The sequence below is a fragment of the Neopsephotus bourkii genome, unplaced genomic scaffold, assembly GCF_033783945.1.
Source record: "Neopsephotus bourkii isolate Nb327-2 ecotype Australia unplaced genomic scaffold, CSIRO-AGI_Nbou_v1 NB_1154, whole genome shotgun sequence".
In the NCBI taxonomy this organism is placed as follows: domain Eukaryota; kingdom Metazoa; phylum Chordata; class Aves; order Psittaciformes; family Psittacidae; genus Neopsephotus; species Neopsephotus bourkii.
In genome coordinates, this window is record NW_026901640.1 from 4,283,685 (window position 1) to 4,299,961 (window position 16,277).

General features: G+C 45.4%; 1 protein-coding gene across 2 annotated transcripts in view; it reads right to left on the minus strand.

Moving 5' to 3' along the window:
- Nucleotides 1–10,101: 10,101 nt before the first annotated feature.
- Nucleotides 10,102–16,277, minus strand: part of ULK2 (unc-51 like autophagy activating kinase 2) — a 38,617-nt gene continuing 32,441 nt past the window's right edge. Inside the window, exons 22-28 of one of the 2 annotated variants that reach the window (XM_061363619.1) lie at nucleotides 15,953–16,105; nucleotides 15,001–15,209; nucleotides 13,524–13,702; nucleotides 12,485–12,603; nucleotides 11,974–12,131; nucleotides 10,989–11,124; nucleotides 10,102–10,887 (exon numbers count right to left, since the gene is read on the minus strand). In XM_061363619.1, the coding sequence (XP_061219603.1) occupies nucleotides 10,820–10,887; nucleotides 10,989–11,124; nucleotides 11,974–12,131; nucleotides 12,485–12,603; nucleotides 13,524–13,702; nucleotides 15,001–15,209; nucleotides 15,953–16,105 (1,022 nt within the window). In that variant the 3' untranslated portion in view covers nucleotides 10,102–10,819. Of the gene's footprint in view, nucleotides 10,888–10,988; nucleotides 11,125–11,973; nucleotides 12,132–12,484; nucleotides 12,604–13,523; nucleotides 13,703–15,000; nucleotides 15,210–15,952; nucleotides 16,106–16,277 lie in introns of those variants that run through there. The other variant, XM_061363620.1, reaches the window with a different exon arrangement.

Genomic DNA, 16,277 nt, shown 5'->3' on the forward strand with positions numbered 1-16,277 from the left:
ATCAGAAAGCCATACACAGTTGGTTTCAGCTAGTTTTGTGATTACTGAGGCATCCAACTGTGCCAAAGGTGAAAAGTGAACTGCGAGGAAGACTGCTTACTTCATCTTGAAGACCCCTGCCCACGGCCACCGCAGGGCAGTGCACAAGCGCCAAAAGGAGGCGGCTTAGGATGATGAGTTCCTAGATTTAACTGTAATAGCCCCAAAGCTCTCTCGGAACCTAATGAATATGCATGTTTGTGTGTAACAAATACCTGCTTGCTTAACCCCTCAGTGTGCAAGTTAGGAGTAATCCCCCTTGCACCCAGCGCCGTAATAAACATACCTACCTTATAACTCTCCTTGAGTTCTAGAGTCTGATTCCCTGCAGAGCAAGCGCTGGACCCAGCACCTCAGCTTTTGCGCAGCATTTCTGAGCCTGAGTGCTGGTGAAGGGATCCCGGCATCCTGCCAGTAATGGGTGGGAAAGAGAGACCAGGACCAAAGAAAACCAGCCAGCACATGAAAATGCAGGTGGTGGCCTGTAGGAGGGAAAGCAATCGACAGGAATAGCCTGGCCAGGACAGTTGAATTGACCTTGATACAGTAATCGCATGGGAAACGAGCCAAGAAAAGGCAGGGAAATGAGGAGACAAGGCTGGGCTCATTTCAGTTAAAAACAGCCATGTTACAGCTTGCTCTGTGAAATCACAGAATCATCAGTGTTGGAAGGGATGGCTGGAGATCACTCAGTCCAACCCCTGCCAAGGCAGAGCCACCCAGAGCAGGTTACACAGGAGTGGCTCCAGGTGGGTTTTGAATGTCTCCAGTCAGGGAATCCCACGGCCCCCTTGGGCAGCCAGTGCCAGTGCTCTGCCACCCTCAATGGAAAGCAGTTCTTCCTCACGTTGAGATGAAACTTCTTGCGTTTTAAGTTATTGACATTGCTCCTCAGCCCGTCGTTGGGCACCACTGAAAGGAGTCTGGCACCATCCCCCTGGAACCCAGACCTGCATTGGTGAGATCCCCTCTCAGTATGCTCTTCTATAGACTTACCAGGCCCAGCTCCTGCAGTCTCTCCTGATGAGATGCTCCAGCCCCCTGATCATCCTTGTGGCAGCTAGTGGACCCTCTCCAGTAGTTCCTTGACTTTCTTTCACTGAGAAGCCCAGAATGGGACACAGGGCTCCTGTGTGGCCTTACCAGGGTCAAGTAGAAGGTAAGGAATCGCCTTCCTTGACTTCCTACCAAACTCCTCCTGATACACCCCAGGATATTCTTGGTCCTCCTGGGTCAAAAGCTGCCTCCTAGTCAACTTATCCACCAGTACTCCCAGGTTCTTCCCAGCTCAACTACTTTCAGGGGAACCTGTACTGGTACTTGGGGTTCTTCCTCCCCAGGTGTAGGACCCTATATTTGTTGCCCTTATTGAACCTCATCAGGTTTCTCTCTGCTCAGTTCTTCAAGCCTATCAAGGTCCTGCTGAATGACAGCTCAACTTCAGGTGTATCAGCCACTGCCCCAGCTTCGTATCAGCAAACTTGCTTCACAATACATTACTGCCATGTATCCCCATCCATACTGCTTTCCCACAAAGCACTGTGTCATGTCCCTGTGTTCCCCCCAAGGATGTCTCCATCTGCACTGCTCCCTGGCATAGCAGGCTCAGGGTGGGTGCTGCAGGGTGCTAGGGCAGTATCTGGCATGTGCCACCCATGTCCTCATGCCACTGGAGGGTGTCAGGGTCTGACTGGAGAAAAACCCAGTGTCAGAAATACTTTGTTTGTGATCCCCAGAATGAAATTAAGATGTGAGGTCAATTACCATAATCCATCAGTTTATTACAAAAAAAGATTATTATAGAAAAGACAGCAACGGGACAGACTGGAAGAAAGGACAGAAATTAAGCAAGAATTGAGGGTGCAGAGAAAGACAGTCACCACTGTCCCAAGTCATCATCTTCGGTGGTGGGTATCCTCCAGAGTCAGTAGTTGTCATCAAAGGTGGGTGGCCACATAGTGATTACCTTTTCCCCCTTTTAATTATGCATTCAAGTACTGCACATTCCTGGTGGATCACGTGCATCCACTTTCGTTGGTCTTGCAGCCAGCTCTTCAACTGCGATCAGCAATCATGGAGATAAGGGACGGCAATTCCGCACACTAATCCTTGAGGTAACTGTGGAGTCTGGACTGTGGAGTCTTATTGCAGCTCCTCACATTCACCTCTCAGACAATGGATGTCAGCTTCTCGTACCAATCTTTGAGACACTGGGCAGCCCCTCACCCAGCTGAATGGAGCTGTGGGATGGGATGTGCCTGCTGCATGCAGTGTCATCGGGCCGCTTGCTGGGGACCCTGCAGAAGACCCTCAATGCTGGGCAGGGGGAAGGACAAGCGAGAACACATCACGCAGACAGTGATCATCCACCATGTGATGAACATCGAGAAGAGAGTCAAACTGTGCTGACCACTGTGGACACACCAGGCTTTGGTGGTGCCATCAACACCATTGACTGATGTGCGCTATGGGGCTCTCCCCAGGGCTGGGCAGCACCACCACGGGTGCCAGCAGCTCTGAAGGTGGGATGCCCATAGGTTGTCAGTCTGTGATGCTTAACCATGGCAAGCATTGAGCTGGGAATCCTGGGGATCCCACAGGGAACTCAAGCAGTCACCCCCTTGTCCCCACAGCTCAGCTCCCTTAGCCAGTGGTTGACTACATGGACCAGCAATTCAAGCAGTATTTCCATGATGAAAGTGGCCTCAACAAGACAACCATGTCCCCTGCTGCCTCTACTTCATCTCACCTTTAGGTACAAACAACTCCTGCCTGCACAGCCAAAATGAGCGGTGCTGGGGAAGGGGCCTGAGGGAATGGTGCTCAGTGCACTCACCCCACAGGCTTCATTTTCTGGGTGTGGACTCTATGAGGCCCCTGCAGCAGCGGGTGAACACCAGGCGCCTACTGGGCTCATGCGAGCATGTTCCATTTGCATGGTCTCCTTTAACTCTCTGATAGCTTCCTGTGCCTGTAAAAACATGCAGAAGAGCATTTACACACCTGCTTAAAACACACACCGCAGGAGACACACTTGAAGACAACACCTCTGAGCAGAAGCTGATTTTGCCAGAAAACGAACCTGCTGTTCCATGCTCGTGTGGTTTGACAGAGCAGTGAACATCCTGCATGGCTCGGTCTGTAAGGATCAACTCTTTGTTTCAGAATTCACACATTTGTCTCCACATCTGCTCCAGCTGTGGCACTCTTTGTCAGACACCTAACGGCTCTCCTGTTGATGAAATCTGAACAGGAAAAGTAACAAAGCCAGTTAAAAACCATCACAGGGTTAAGAGCAGAACCTCACACAACGTGGTTAAATTTAACAATTGTTTGTATTATTTTGTTAGATGGGAAGCGCAGAAAAAGGATAACCATATTAATAATGCCCATCACTGTAACAGACAACACTGGAAAGACTGCAGACAAAACACCCACCCACAGAAACACTAAACTACCAGAAGGGAAGTGCACATTGACTTGAGTTCTCATCACCCATTACAAGGCCACAGCTCGGGTCTCACCAATAAGGAATGACTAAGAAATTAAACCTCTTAACACCCAACGGGGCTGTCCAAAGAAAGCAACTGTCCCCTTCATCTCCGAGCTTTCATAAAGCCAAGGGCACGGCACCTGCTGCCTTCTAGGCTTCAGTTTGGTCGCGTGTCCCAGATGCTCGAACGAGATCTTCCTTCTTCCCCACCTGGCCTTTGGAAACGTTCACAAACACCGTGTGTGCCTGCGGGACCCTGCCGAGGGTTAGAAACCGTGTGAGGCCACCAACCTGAGAGGGAGCGCACGGCGCTGGCAGCGGGAACGTGCGAATCCCTCTGCCCAGGGCTGAACCGGGGGAGCCCCACCTGTCACCACCGTCAGGGCAGGGGCACGGCACAGCCGCGGGGCGCTGCCCCTCTCCGGCTCCCACACGGGGCTGTCCCTGCCACAGCCGGGTCCCCACACCGGGATCCCCCGCGGGTCTCCCCCCCTTCCCCAAGAACGGCCCCGCACCCGACCCCGGCGGTGCCGGCCGTCACTCTCGCTCCGCTGCGCGCTCCCAGGACCTTGGTGCGGTAGCGGCGATCTCGCAGCGCTGCCGCCGCCCAGCGCCCGCACCACGGCCCCGTCAGGGAAGCGGGCACCGACATGGCGGCGACAGCTGCTGCGGCTCCGCCAGCGCTCCCACGGGGGCTTTCTCCGCTAGGGGGCGGTGGCGCCCCCCGGTACCGCCCCCTGTCGGTCGCTGCTCGCTCACGTCCGCGGGCAGGTCCTGACAAGCGCTTGGGGCTGCGCCCTGCCCCTTCCCGGCCGGAGAGGGAATCCCGGCACTGCTTTCCCCACGCTCCGGAGCTGCTCGCACCTCTGACCATGGGGCTCGTTCCAGTTGTCCATAGAGAACCTCATCCCTTCCTCCTCCTGCTCAGATGGCCTGTAGCATACACCCACAAGTGTCCCCCCGGTTAGCCTGGCCCTTAATTCTCACCCGTGAACACTTAACTGGGTAAAGATCGATACCTTGCACTTGCTCTCGCATGAAGAGCAACTCCACCACCTCGCCTCTCTGACCTGCCCTTTTTAAAGAGCACACAGCCACCCAGGACAACATTCTAGTCCAGGCTGTTACACACTCCTGTACCTCACATGCTCTTACACTGACTGTTTACTGCTATTGAGACATCCCACCTTGTCTCAATATTTGCAAGGAGATCATGGCCCTGCAACCATGCATAGATTTCCAGCTCATCTTGTTTATTCCTCCTACTCCAGTGTTTGTATCCAGGCGCTTCAGAGAGATAATTTCACAGCCAGGTTCCCCAGAAGGAGTGTGAGAGGATTCACCATGCACATAAACAGCCTCAATCTTGTTAGGCCTTCGATCCTCATCTTGAGAGGCACTCAAGGAACATCTGTCCCTGCACTGGCTGGTATGATCTACCCCCCAGTCCTTCAGTTTAAAGCCCATCTCACTGAAGAGTCTCTTTCCCCTTCTGAACAGATGGATCCCATCCCTCCCTAACAGCCTACAATCACTGATGCATGACCCATTGTCATGAATGCTAGGGGACACACTTGAATTTGGGAATTACTCCCAGGTTGTTACACACTCCTGGTTCTGACATGCTCTTACACAGACTGTTTACTGCTAATGCTGCTCAGCTGAAACCATGCCCAATTAAATCCCTGCCTGCAACACACAGGGCCATGTGCTGATGCCCAAGAGATGGCGCAAGCATGAAGTACATGCTCTGCCCTGAAAGTTTCATGACATCTCCCCAGCTCCCCAAGGCAAGGGGGTGCCTGTTAGCTCAGCAGTTTGCACCTGAGCCACAGCTCCCCCCAGATACAAAGCTTGGCTTTCGTAAAGTCATTTGGCTTTGCTAACAACTTGTGGGCTGCAGCTTAACCAGCATGTGAACATTTCACAAGCTATTGCACAAATCTTAGCAGTAAACAGCCTGCTGTGGAAAAGAATGACACGAGCAACTGCCAATACTGGCATGCAGGAGGCAACATGTGAAAGAAAAACAGGCTGGGCTTGACAGGGCCCTTGAACTTGGTTATTTGGAAAGGAGCTGGGTTTTGCATTCAAGGATACAGGGGTAGAAGAACTGGGAACATTCCTCACATGGGCACTACCCAATGTAAACATACTTGCCTTAATTCTGTTAGCATCCTTGCAGGCAGAGCTCTGTCCAGGCACCAGGCACCATGTTGTCTGGAGGTCCAAGGAAAATTAGATAAGGAATTAATGCTACTGAAATCAGAGTAAAAAGATCTCGGAGCATGGAGTATTCCACTGCCCCAGGGAAATAATGCAATGCATCTTCTGTGCGCAGCATGCACAGCAGGGGATGTCTGCTGGAGCAGGGAGATGGTAATTTACCTTTCTGGAGTAGCCGTTCTCCAGAGCCTGGAAAATTCTCATCCTTCTGCATGAGCGTCATCATGCCACAGCAGCACTTCTTGTGCTTGGTGTCACGTCCCAGCTCATCCCAGTGGCCAGCAGGCTGGTACAGTGCCTTGCTTTCGCAGAAACCTGGCAGCAGCGTGCTCCCACCTGGTAGATGATCCCTCTTGGTCCTTCCTTGTCAGGGACACCTTTTATCAAATTATGGACAGAAAGCAAGGCTGAGGGTATTTTAAGTGTCACAAAATACCAGTTGAGTTTCCCTGTAGCAGCTGGGCAAGACACGGATTTCTGGGAATCATGGGATCTTGAATGAAATAGAAGAATACCCCAGACAGCACCCAGTGAAACGCATGGCCTGCAGCGTGCTCCCCACGCCTGGGAGCTGACAGTGTCTTCTATTTTTATTTAGTCACTAGGAAACAAAGGGAACTATTTATGGGGAAATTGAACTCCAGAGGAATCAGGAGGTAAGCAGCAGTGGGGGTGCTCTAGTGGGCAACACTTGCAGCAGCAAGAGATATTTCAGTGAGAAGAGGAGCTTGGACCCCCCTCTCCACTCCATTCCTCACAGCCCCTTGCTTTCACCCCCCTCATGGAGTCAGGGATAGCAAGGCAATGCAGTGTGACAGGCTCTAGGTCTGGGGAGCATCCCTTTGTACTATTCCTTGCCCTGCTCTCAAAAGCATCATGGAGAGCCTGGGGAAGAACTCTGGTTTAGGAGGTAAACTGTGCAGTTTCAAGAGTCCACCAAATAACACAGCTAATCAATAAATGGTTTTAGCTCACACATCACGCTTACAGAACTTAAAGTTGTAAGCCAGGCTGAGAATCCTCAATCTCTGCTTAAACATCTACCTAGTTCCAAGTTCCGAGTATTTTCCAAAGTTACACAATCTGGCCAGTGGCAAAAGACAGGCGGACACAGAAGCTCAAACAGCACTCAATCATGAAAGCAGGTACAGAAGATTAACAACAGGGAGACGTTTTAAGGAACCTACATGAATAAATGTAGCTTAGTTCATTTATGGCATCACTTGTTTTGAAAGCTGCGGCTGATCTCACATTTGCGAGAACAAGATACTGTGTCGTACAGACCCATGGTCTGTGGGCTGCATTGTAGACATAGCTGGGGCCATGGAAAATGTGAAAAGCCACACAAAGAAACAATGGAAATGATTGGCACAAAGACTGCAACAAGACTCAGCAGCACCACTGGCACTTGGTTTGCTTTCAGCCAAAGAGGAGGGGGGAGCCTGTCGCATACAAAAGCCTATTGAAAAGGTGTTTGTTCGAAGAAGCAGTGCCAAGACTTGGTTAGACTGGGCTCCAGCTGACTTACAAACCTCAAGAAAGGGGTTACGGAGATATACTTCTCTGATCTACAGAAAGAAGGAGCTACACGGGAGCTTTTTAACAACTCATAGACAGGGTTATGGCTCAGGTTGGACAGGGAAGTTCAGGATAAAAGGAGATTTGCTCGAAGACTTAAAGGCACCCTGGACAGTCAGAAAAAAAACATCGTAGGAAGCAGAGTTCAGAGCAGGCAAAGGAGTCAAAGGATCCAAATTTAATAAAACAGAATAGGAGAGGAAGCAAGAGACCTAAAGGAGGTGGGTCACAAGGCAGCCTATCTGAATTTCAAAACCTCAACAGCTGTGAAAGCAGCAGTATCCTGCTTTACTTGCTGTAGAGGGAAAAAGGAAACTTCCGTCTTCGGTACAGCTGGGCTGTGCATGGCACAGTGCTGTGACACCAGTGGATCACAACCGCTACTGCCTCTGAACCCAGACGAGACAATGGCAATACCTGGACATGGCTGTAGCAAGAACTATGCAGAACCTAGTGAGTCCCAAGAACAATTCACACCTCTCAACTGAAAAATGCTTTTCAATACTTTGTAGTGTCTTAGTTGCATGTTAAATTACCTGGATTTCATCCACTGTATCAGAGGAAGGGCTCAAGGAGACTTCAACTTCTTGCTTATAAAAAGCAGCAAATGTCAGAATCAAAACATGGCTTAGATTCTTCAGTCTGTATTATACACTGTGGAGAGAGTGGAACAAGTACAGAACATGGTGCTCTCGAGTAGATGCTAGAGAGCTGAACTAGAAAAGCACATCCAGTATCTCAAGTTCTGTCAAAGGCTGAGAAAAAAGTGTGTGGTAGAAACAAGCACCTGCTGTTCAGCACAGAGAGCTGAAGACAGAGGACAGCTTCAGGATCTTTGTAGAATGAGTTTATGCAGAAAGACAGGCCACGGACATTGGTCCCCTCCTCCTGAAAACAGCAAACAAGAATAGGCCTTTTCTTCCTCTCCTGTTTGTGCAGCTGTAGTCTTGCTGGCAAGAGTGGAAGGAGAATGAGCTTGAATCCTGAGGAAAAAAGCAAAGCAACAAAAACCAGTGAGTTTCTGGGAAAGCCGCCTATCTGCTAGATTTGTGCATTAAGGCTTTTGCTTTGTTTCTAGATCTGTGTTCAGACATATCATTAGCATTCCCTGCTCACTTCTTCCTCATCATCTTCATGTGCCAGTCACAAACCGTAGGGGTTTCTTCTCCCAGTTAATTATTTTAAGAACTTGATGGTACAACTAAGGAACACAAGAGCCATACACAAACTACCACAGCACACCTTGGCTGGGGAGAGGATATTGGTTACAAGGGGGCCAAAGCCTGTTTTCTGTAAAGCTTAGACAGAAACTGTAACTTGCTGCCAGTTTTTGTCAATCCGCCCTGTATATACTGTTTTGGCAGCCCAGACAGCTCTTCTTTGCTAGAGGCAACAAATAAGCACCTTGTTGAAAGAACATACAGCTGTTACCCAGGAACCTACTTAGCATATTTGTTTTCAAATCCAAGTTTAAAAGAATAATTAAAAAAAAGCAGGGTAAATTGTTTTGCTGAAGGCATGGAAAACAAACTCAGGGACACTTTGTGCCAGAGCTATGCAGAGATAACAAACTTGAACAAGTTGCCCCATCCTGGCCTGGTGGCACATCCAAGCGCTGAGGGGAACATTCAGCAACTGGTTTCACCAGCCAAGTACAGGCTGATTTAACACCACTGGCTTTTGGTTATGGAGACACAGAAAGTCCATTTTACCATAGAAACACTTCTAGTGTCAGTATTTATTTTTACCTTAATATACATTTATACAGGCCATAATAAAAAGGCTATTATGCAACAGTTCAGTGAGTTATTACCTAGTTTCAAGAATAATGCATGCAATTACAAAGGAGAGGTAGAAACACTGTATTAAAGACCTAAAAATACAAACATTATATAAACAAACACTTTCAAATTAACTGTTGGATTTTCATACAGATAAATAAGGTAAAAAGTACATTACTCTGTCAAAGTAAAGGAAACACATGGATATCCAAACACTGAAACAGTATTTTGATGTGTAAGCCCTGTACAACTTTGTCAAATAATTCAGATCACTGTGTTTAAGAGGATTAAAATGATTTTTGTCCTGGAGAATGGTTTATTCAAGTATTCAAACATCTGAGTAACAAAAAAAAAAGTCCCCAAGATAAAGTATAGGAACCATTTCCAGAGAAGCTGATCTGCCTAAATACTTTGCAAGTCACTGTCCTGATGATCTCATGGGATGCTTGAAATGATAATGCCTATAAGGCTAAATGAAGCTTCCCACCTCTCCCCCAAAATGCACACATAATAATCCTGACTTTTCACACACACTGTATGTAGATATTCTACATCAAGTTATCAGCATCTCAAACTCCAACATTTTTTTCTGGTTTTGTATGGTTCCTTGCAGAACCTTTCAGTTTACAGTATTTCCTGTAATACTGCCCAAGAAACAAACTACAGAGAACTGTCATTACATCCCTAGAGACTGCAGGCATTAATGCACGTATTGCATGCACAATAAAAGATGCAACCAAATCTATATAAAAAGCAAACAACCAGCAACTCAACATTGCTATTACTGAGAAAAGTCCAGACCAGTAGTTACTCAAGTATTAGACAAATAGGTATAAAATGGAAAGGCTCACATGAATACAAGTTTTTACAATTTGTTTGAAAGTCTTCTAGAAGCTACATTTGAAATTCTGAAAAGAATTTTATGTACACTGAAATGAAATTCAGCCAAGTCCATTGTGCCTTCTTTCTCTAATTTTTTTAAACACAGTTCTTCAAAAATTAATATACAGTTGCTTTAGTAAATTAGTGCAAAACAAAATATTTTGGAAGATCATCAAATTGTATCCACATCAGCTGAAAAGCCACTGGGGAAGTTACACAGATGGAGCACAATTTCTTCCATGACCATCTTTCCCCTGTGTAAAGGAGCACTTCCTCATCATCCCCTTCATATAACAAGCTGAGCCACGTTTACAACATGTGAGCTCCAATACAAGCCAGCTTAGCCCCTTCAATCAGCACTTGCACGTGGTTAGGGTTTCCCAAATCCACTCTGCCACATTTTACTGACAACTTAAAAATACCTTTCACAAACATTTGAGGGAATCTTCCAAGGGAAATGTAGAATGTAATGCAGAAAGATCCACTCACTATAAACCTCATGAGGAAAAAAAAACCCCACCAAAACCCCTGATCATTCAAGTCCAAAGCACACGTACAAACATCAGTTTGAAATGTGAAGAGAGACTCTTAAATTCTGTTGCTAGGAAGAAAAAGGAACTGCTGGATCAGTAAGGCAAGTGTACTTTTGGAATATCTCCTCTTTGAGTAATGCTGCTGTTTCTTTGGTAGTCACCACAGAAATGAAAGAATCATCTTCCACATGGGGCAGAACAAGAACAACAATTAAGCTGCAGTGAAAAAAGTGCAGTATCACTGATGTGGTCCCGTATGTTCACACCATCTGGTCCTTGGGATATTTCTACTGCTCATATACAGCCACTGTACTACAGCAAAGTGCAGAAAGCCTTCGCTCGATGCTAGATTTATCTGCAGAGAGAGGTGACAAATAGGTGATGACTCCAGTGTTATTTTACAATGCATTAATTCCATGCAGTTGTCAAGATTTTCATTATTCAATCTAAACTTACACTTGTGTACATTTTCTATATCTGCAGGGTCTTGTAGTATTTTAGTCAGTCCTTCCAGCAGCAAGGCTGCCTTGTGATATCGATACGTAATATCTTCAGTTTGCTGAAACATCTCATCCAGAGCTGCTGATTGAACCTGCAATCATTCAGAAGATTCAGTTACACAGACTGTGTCAGGCAAATAATGAAACGAAAAACTCAAATGGAATGATTTTTGAACCTTAATGTAGCTGATCTGTTTTTATAACTGTGAGATAACAAAACAAAGTTTGAGAGAATACAGCACCTGTGCTGTATTAACTAAGGGTATTCTGCACATATAAACTATAACAGCACTTTCTGATCTTTTTGGTTTACATGTGTTACAACACAGGAATAAATAAGCTTGTTCTTACACCTGCATTCTCTCGTAAAGAAGACAAATTGTGCATGACCGCACCATTATAAGAGTTAACCACAGTATTTGCCACTGTCCTGTGTGTGACACCTGTGTTAAAAAGACTTCCCTCTCATAAAAAAAAACAGTTAAGTTCCTTGTGTGGTTACTGCCTCTGCTCCACAACGGATAAAAAGTTTATCAATTACACAAAAAGACTTCCACATTTTTTCTACTGTTTTTGCTTTGTATGGACAGGCTGATATTCTTCAGATTAACCTGGTAGATCGATGAAGGTACTTCTGTTGCTTCTGTGCTTTACTAAGCCCTGTTGGAGGAGACTGCAGCACACAGAGCTGTGTGGCCTAGGAGTTCATTTCCTAGTGGTTTTGCACTAAATGTGCTGATGTAGCAGAAATGTCCCTTAGGAGCAGTATCTGCCAGGAACTTTACAGCCACAGTTAAGGCAGGGCAGGATAGAGAGTGAAAAACTAACAGAGATTACCATGAACAGAATGCTGGAAACATACATTCTATTTTCTGGTGATGCAGAGAGAAGGAAGCAATTAATCTCGATGTCCTATCATTTAGGTAAAAGGAGTAACTTACCATTTCTACAGCACAGCTGTAGATGAGTTTCTCTGCAGTTACACTGTTGATTTCATCAATGAACCTTTGCTTGTCCGAAAAGAAACGATTCAACTTTTCAGTCAGTTTCTTGCACATGCCAATACAGAACTTGTATCTCTCATTGAGGCTTTTCACAACTGGAGGAAAGGTAAGAAGAAATTAAAACAAAATAAAACAAGCAAACAACATGGCCTAAGTTCAGCTCTTCCCAGCACTAGCAAAGTCATCTGTTTAAACTTGAGCTTTTAATGTTTATTTACTCTGCCACTCCTACAAATTACGTATCTATGAAATAATTTCCATTTCAAGTTAGTAACTGCCCGTTTCTTAGTATTTTTTAGCTGTACCTTTGTTTATTATCAGAACTGTGCAATCATACAGTAACTCTTGCACTGAAGAAAACAAACAAATGTTGTAATTTAAGCTTTCTGAGTGACCTATCAGCAAAGAAAATTCACAAGCAAAGCAAACTAGGTTATGTTGCATCTACCTTGCTTAACAGCAGTGGATGGGTTCAGCTTCCCCGATTTGACCTGTGCTTTGGCAAGATGCAACGAAGATGCGAGCAGCTGGGCAGCTTTCATGTACAACACCAGCTGCTCCACTTGTCTAGGGAGGGGGGGAAAAATAAGTAATTATGTACCAACACACCTTTTTTGAACACATTCAAGACACAGGCAGACATCACTTTAAATCACAGCCCTACACAGGACCCAGCAGCAGCAGAAGAGGAAGACAGATGTTTAAAATGCAACTCCACCCCTCCCTTCCCTTCACAAACACGCTGTCACGGGTTGAAGAGTACATCTGCTCATCTAGTAGCTGCAGCAGCAAATACAAACTGCTTTAATGCAGACATTTTAAAAAAGAACACTTATTTATGAGGACTAAATGCCCGAGGTCAATGTCCTACCACAAGTGACTGGGTGTACTTTTCTTGCAGTGTCATTTCCTATGCCCCTGGAAGTCTCAGCTGCGAAAAGCAAACACTTTGGAGGGCATTTTTGTTGGGTTTGCCCCCCCCCCCACCCGCAGAAAGCAAGCAGGAAGTGGAACTGCCCTTTCCCACCACTCCAAAATTCTCGTATTTCTCTTTGATTTTGTATTAGGGCTGATCAGTCCCACTGGAAAAAAAGGTCAAAATTGGACACTCCTTCCTCTTTCCCTACCTCCACCACAGTGCTACTGCTTCAGCCTGGTCAACACAAACAGATGAGGATTCAGATCTGACAGAAGCTGGTACACAAACTCCTAAGGTTAGAAAAATGCAGGGCTGTACCTCAAGCCTGAACTCTTTACCATTTCCCCAACTTATGTGGCATGCTAGAAAACACTTTTGCATTTGTCTGCTAGCAAATGTCTCTCTATCCTTTGCTCTTTCTCATTTGTCTTCATTGCTAAAAATTACTCCTATAGAAGATTCTAGACAGCAAAACAATCACTCTCAACAATACCAGCATAGTTTGCATACATTTTGGATGTATTCGGTATTCACTAGTTCTCTTAATACTATTTGACCTCATACTTACCCCCATTCTTTGCTTAGCTGGCTGATCTGATCAACAACTATGCTCTCTTGGATTTGGTACAGTGATACCGCAGAAGTACACAGGTCTGGGTTTCCTCCTCGCACTGCTGTCAGGTCCAGAACACATTCTGTAAATGTCAGCATCATGTTTAGATGACGTAGTGTATCTGTATGTTCTCTCTGTCAGAGGGAAAGATGACAATAATTTAACCATTAAGCCGAAGACAAACAAGTACACTTAAAACTCTTGCTAATCATTTGAGGGTTTCTTGGTATGTCAGTTCTATGCATAAATCACATTGCAGTAGAGCCAGAAGTAGGAACTACAGAATCAAATGGGTCCAAATCAACAGGTATTAACTTGTTCTTTGTTGATAATTTCAAGATACTGTAGCTTATACTTCAGAGTTTTTCAAAAAAGCTAAAGAAATTGGGACATGGAGTTCTATGTTTGTTGAAACCCAAGCAACTGAAGGAATCACAAGTGGGACATAATACTTGTTATTATATTATCAGCAACCCAGAAGTATGCTCAGCACTTGTATGAGAAGCCAAGAGGAACATTTGGCTTTTATTAAACAGACTTGATACCTACAAAAGAACTGATCTAAAGCTTCATACTTATCTGCTTCACTTTTAATTTACAATTAGATCTAGAATTATACTGTGTTAAAAGGTGGCTGTTTAAACCCAAAGTTTACATTTTAAACTAAACAGCTTCAATTGGAGCTAATACCAAACTGCTTCTTGGTGACTAAAATACATAACACGTGCATAGTCTCTGCTCAAAAAACCCCCAAGTTACTAGCCTTCAAAACTAATGAAACATGTCTTAGCAATATTTATAATCTTTTAATTAGTAATACAGATCTTAATTCATTTTAACTCTTATCTGTGGGAAGAATACAGTGTGCTGTCAAGCAGTCAATAGATTCAACAGGGACCCAAACACTTTCCAGCAAGATGTGAATGAGAAAACAGAACAGCAATCTGTCTTGAGAAATTTACAGCCTAAGGATAGCAGTCTGGTGAAAGACCGCCCCGATTTGTGTTTTTAAAGTGTCACTCCTCCACACATTAAAAAAAACTATATAGGACACTCTTCCCACAAGTAGGATTTAACGTCATCCACCGACTGTGAAGCAGCAGCTAAAAGCAATGCCCAGAGGGATATTGCTACTGTCAGCACCCACGTCCAGAGACTTGGCATTAAAACAGAGGCCTCTTTGGAAGGCTCTGGTGAACAAAAGCAACCATTTTCCTTTGGTTACCTATTCAAATACATAATATGCCAGGAATAATGACTAAAGAGAAGTTGGTCACTATTGATACAGGAATATTTTCAAGATCTTATAAAGGAACATGTGAGACAGTGAAGAGGAAGCTAGGAAGTGCACCGAACGGTCCTGTTTTTACCATGTCTCTGTTTTAGCAGCATTACACATTATAAAACATTAATTTTATTTTTTTTTCTATACCTCCATTAAAGTTTCCTCAGGCAATTCAGGAGCTTCAAAAGTGATAAAGCCCTCTAAGCTGGGAGGCGAAGTACCATAAGGCATGTACTTCAGACTTGGAGCTGCCTCGGCTCCCGGAGGAGAAGAACCCATATAAATACCAGGAGGAGAGCCCATATATACACGGCCACTAGTAGAGCAGAGAGACCCTCCAGAACTGTTTGATCCAACTACAAGAAAAACAACACACATATTCAGTCTAATAGGCTGTTCCATCTTGCAGCACTGGGGCTGCAGTTGATTGCAAATGACAAATCAATAGCCAGCACAGATTCACTCTTGGGAAGCTCTCCTGATCGTTCCTTACATCAGTCTGTGGAGAATGCAAAGGCTACACCACAATGAACAGTGACAACTGATAACACAGATTCTGGGAATGGCTGACAAGGATTCCAAGGCAGAGTCCAACAGTACAGACTGAAGGTTGTGCTATAGTTCACAAAAGCACAGTGCTGCACACTCCTGATCATCCTGAGCAGATGATAGCCTTTACCTTGAGGTCTTTGATATCTGGCAACATAGCTGATGCATGCCCAAATACAGTCAGCTCATACTGCTTGCGTGCTGTTTCTGGTGCAATGCACAGCAGCAGGCAAAAAAACAGAATCAGAAATCCAACTTTGCCTTTCCACCTTTGTCACAGAGATCTATTACACTTCCTGTGGTGGAGTAAAGCTGTATACACAGGTTACACGCTCCTGTGCTGTAAATCTATGCCTCTCACCATCTCTTTAGGAGAAAAAAAGGGCAGAATTCATCTGACATTAATCTCTACTTTAAAGACTACTTTTACACTATGGCCCAGAGGATTTGCACCTGCTGTGCAAGACAGTAATCAGGTTACTGGCCCAAGAATTGGGCAAGCCCAAATACTGTGTTTGAGAACAGTCCAGACTAGTAAGGGAAGTTTTACCTGAGGTGGTTCTTGTTCTGAGGACCATATGGGTGCAGGTAGGAGGGGTTGTGCTGCTTGGAGGGGACCCAACAGTAAACATGACAGCCCGAGAACTTGCCCCGCTTCCCATGGAAGGAGGTGCCATTGCAATTCCATAGGCCCCTGCTGGAGCTGGAAAAGAGAATTTCAGCAAATTAGTCCCTAATTATGTAATTACGTGCAACAAATTGGAGCACTGCAGCACTACATGCTTGGATGCAGATCCAAGATTTGGACTAGTTAGAAGTTCTGACAGCAAATAAAACAAGCTGAGTGGACAGCCTTGATGATACACAGGAGACAA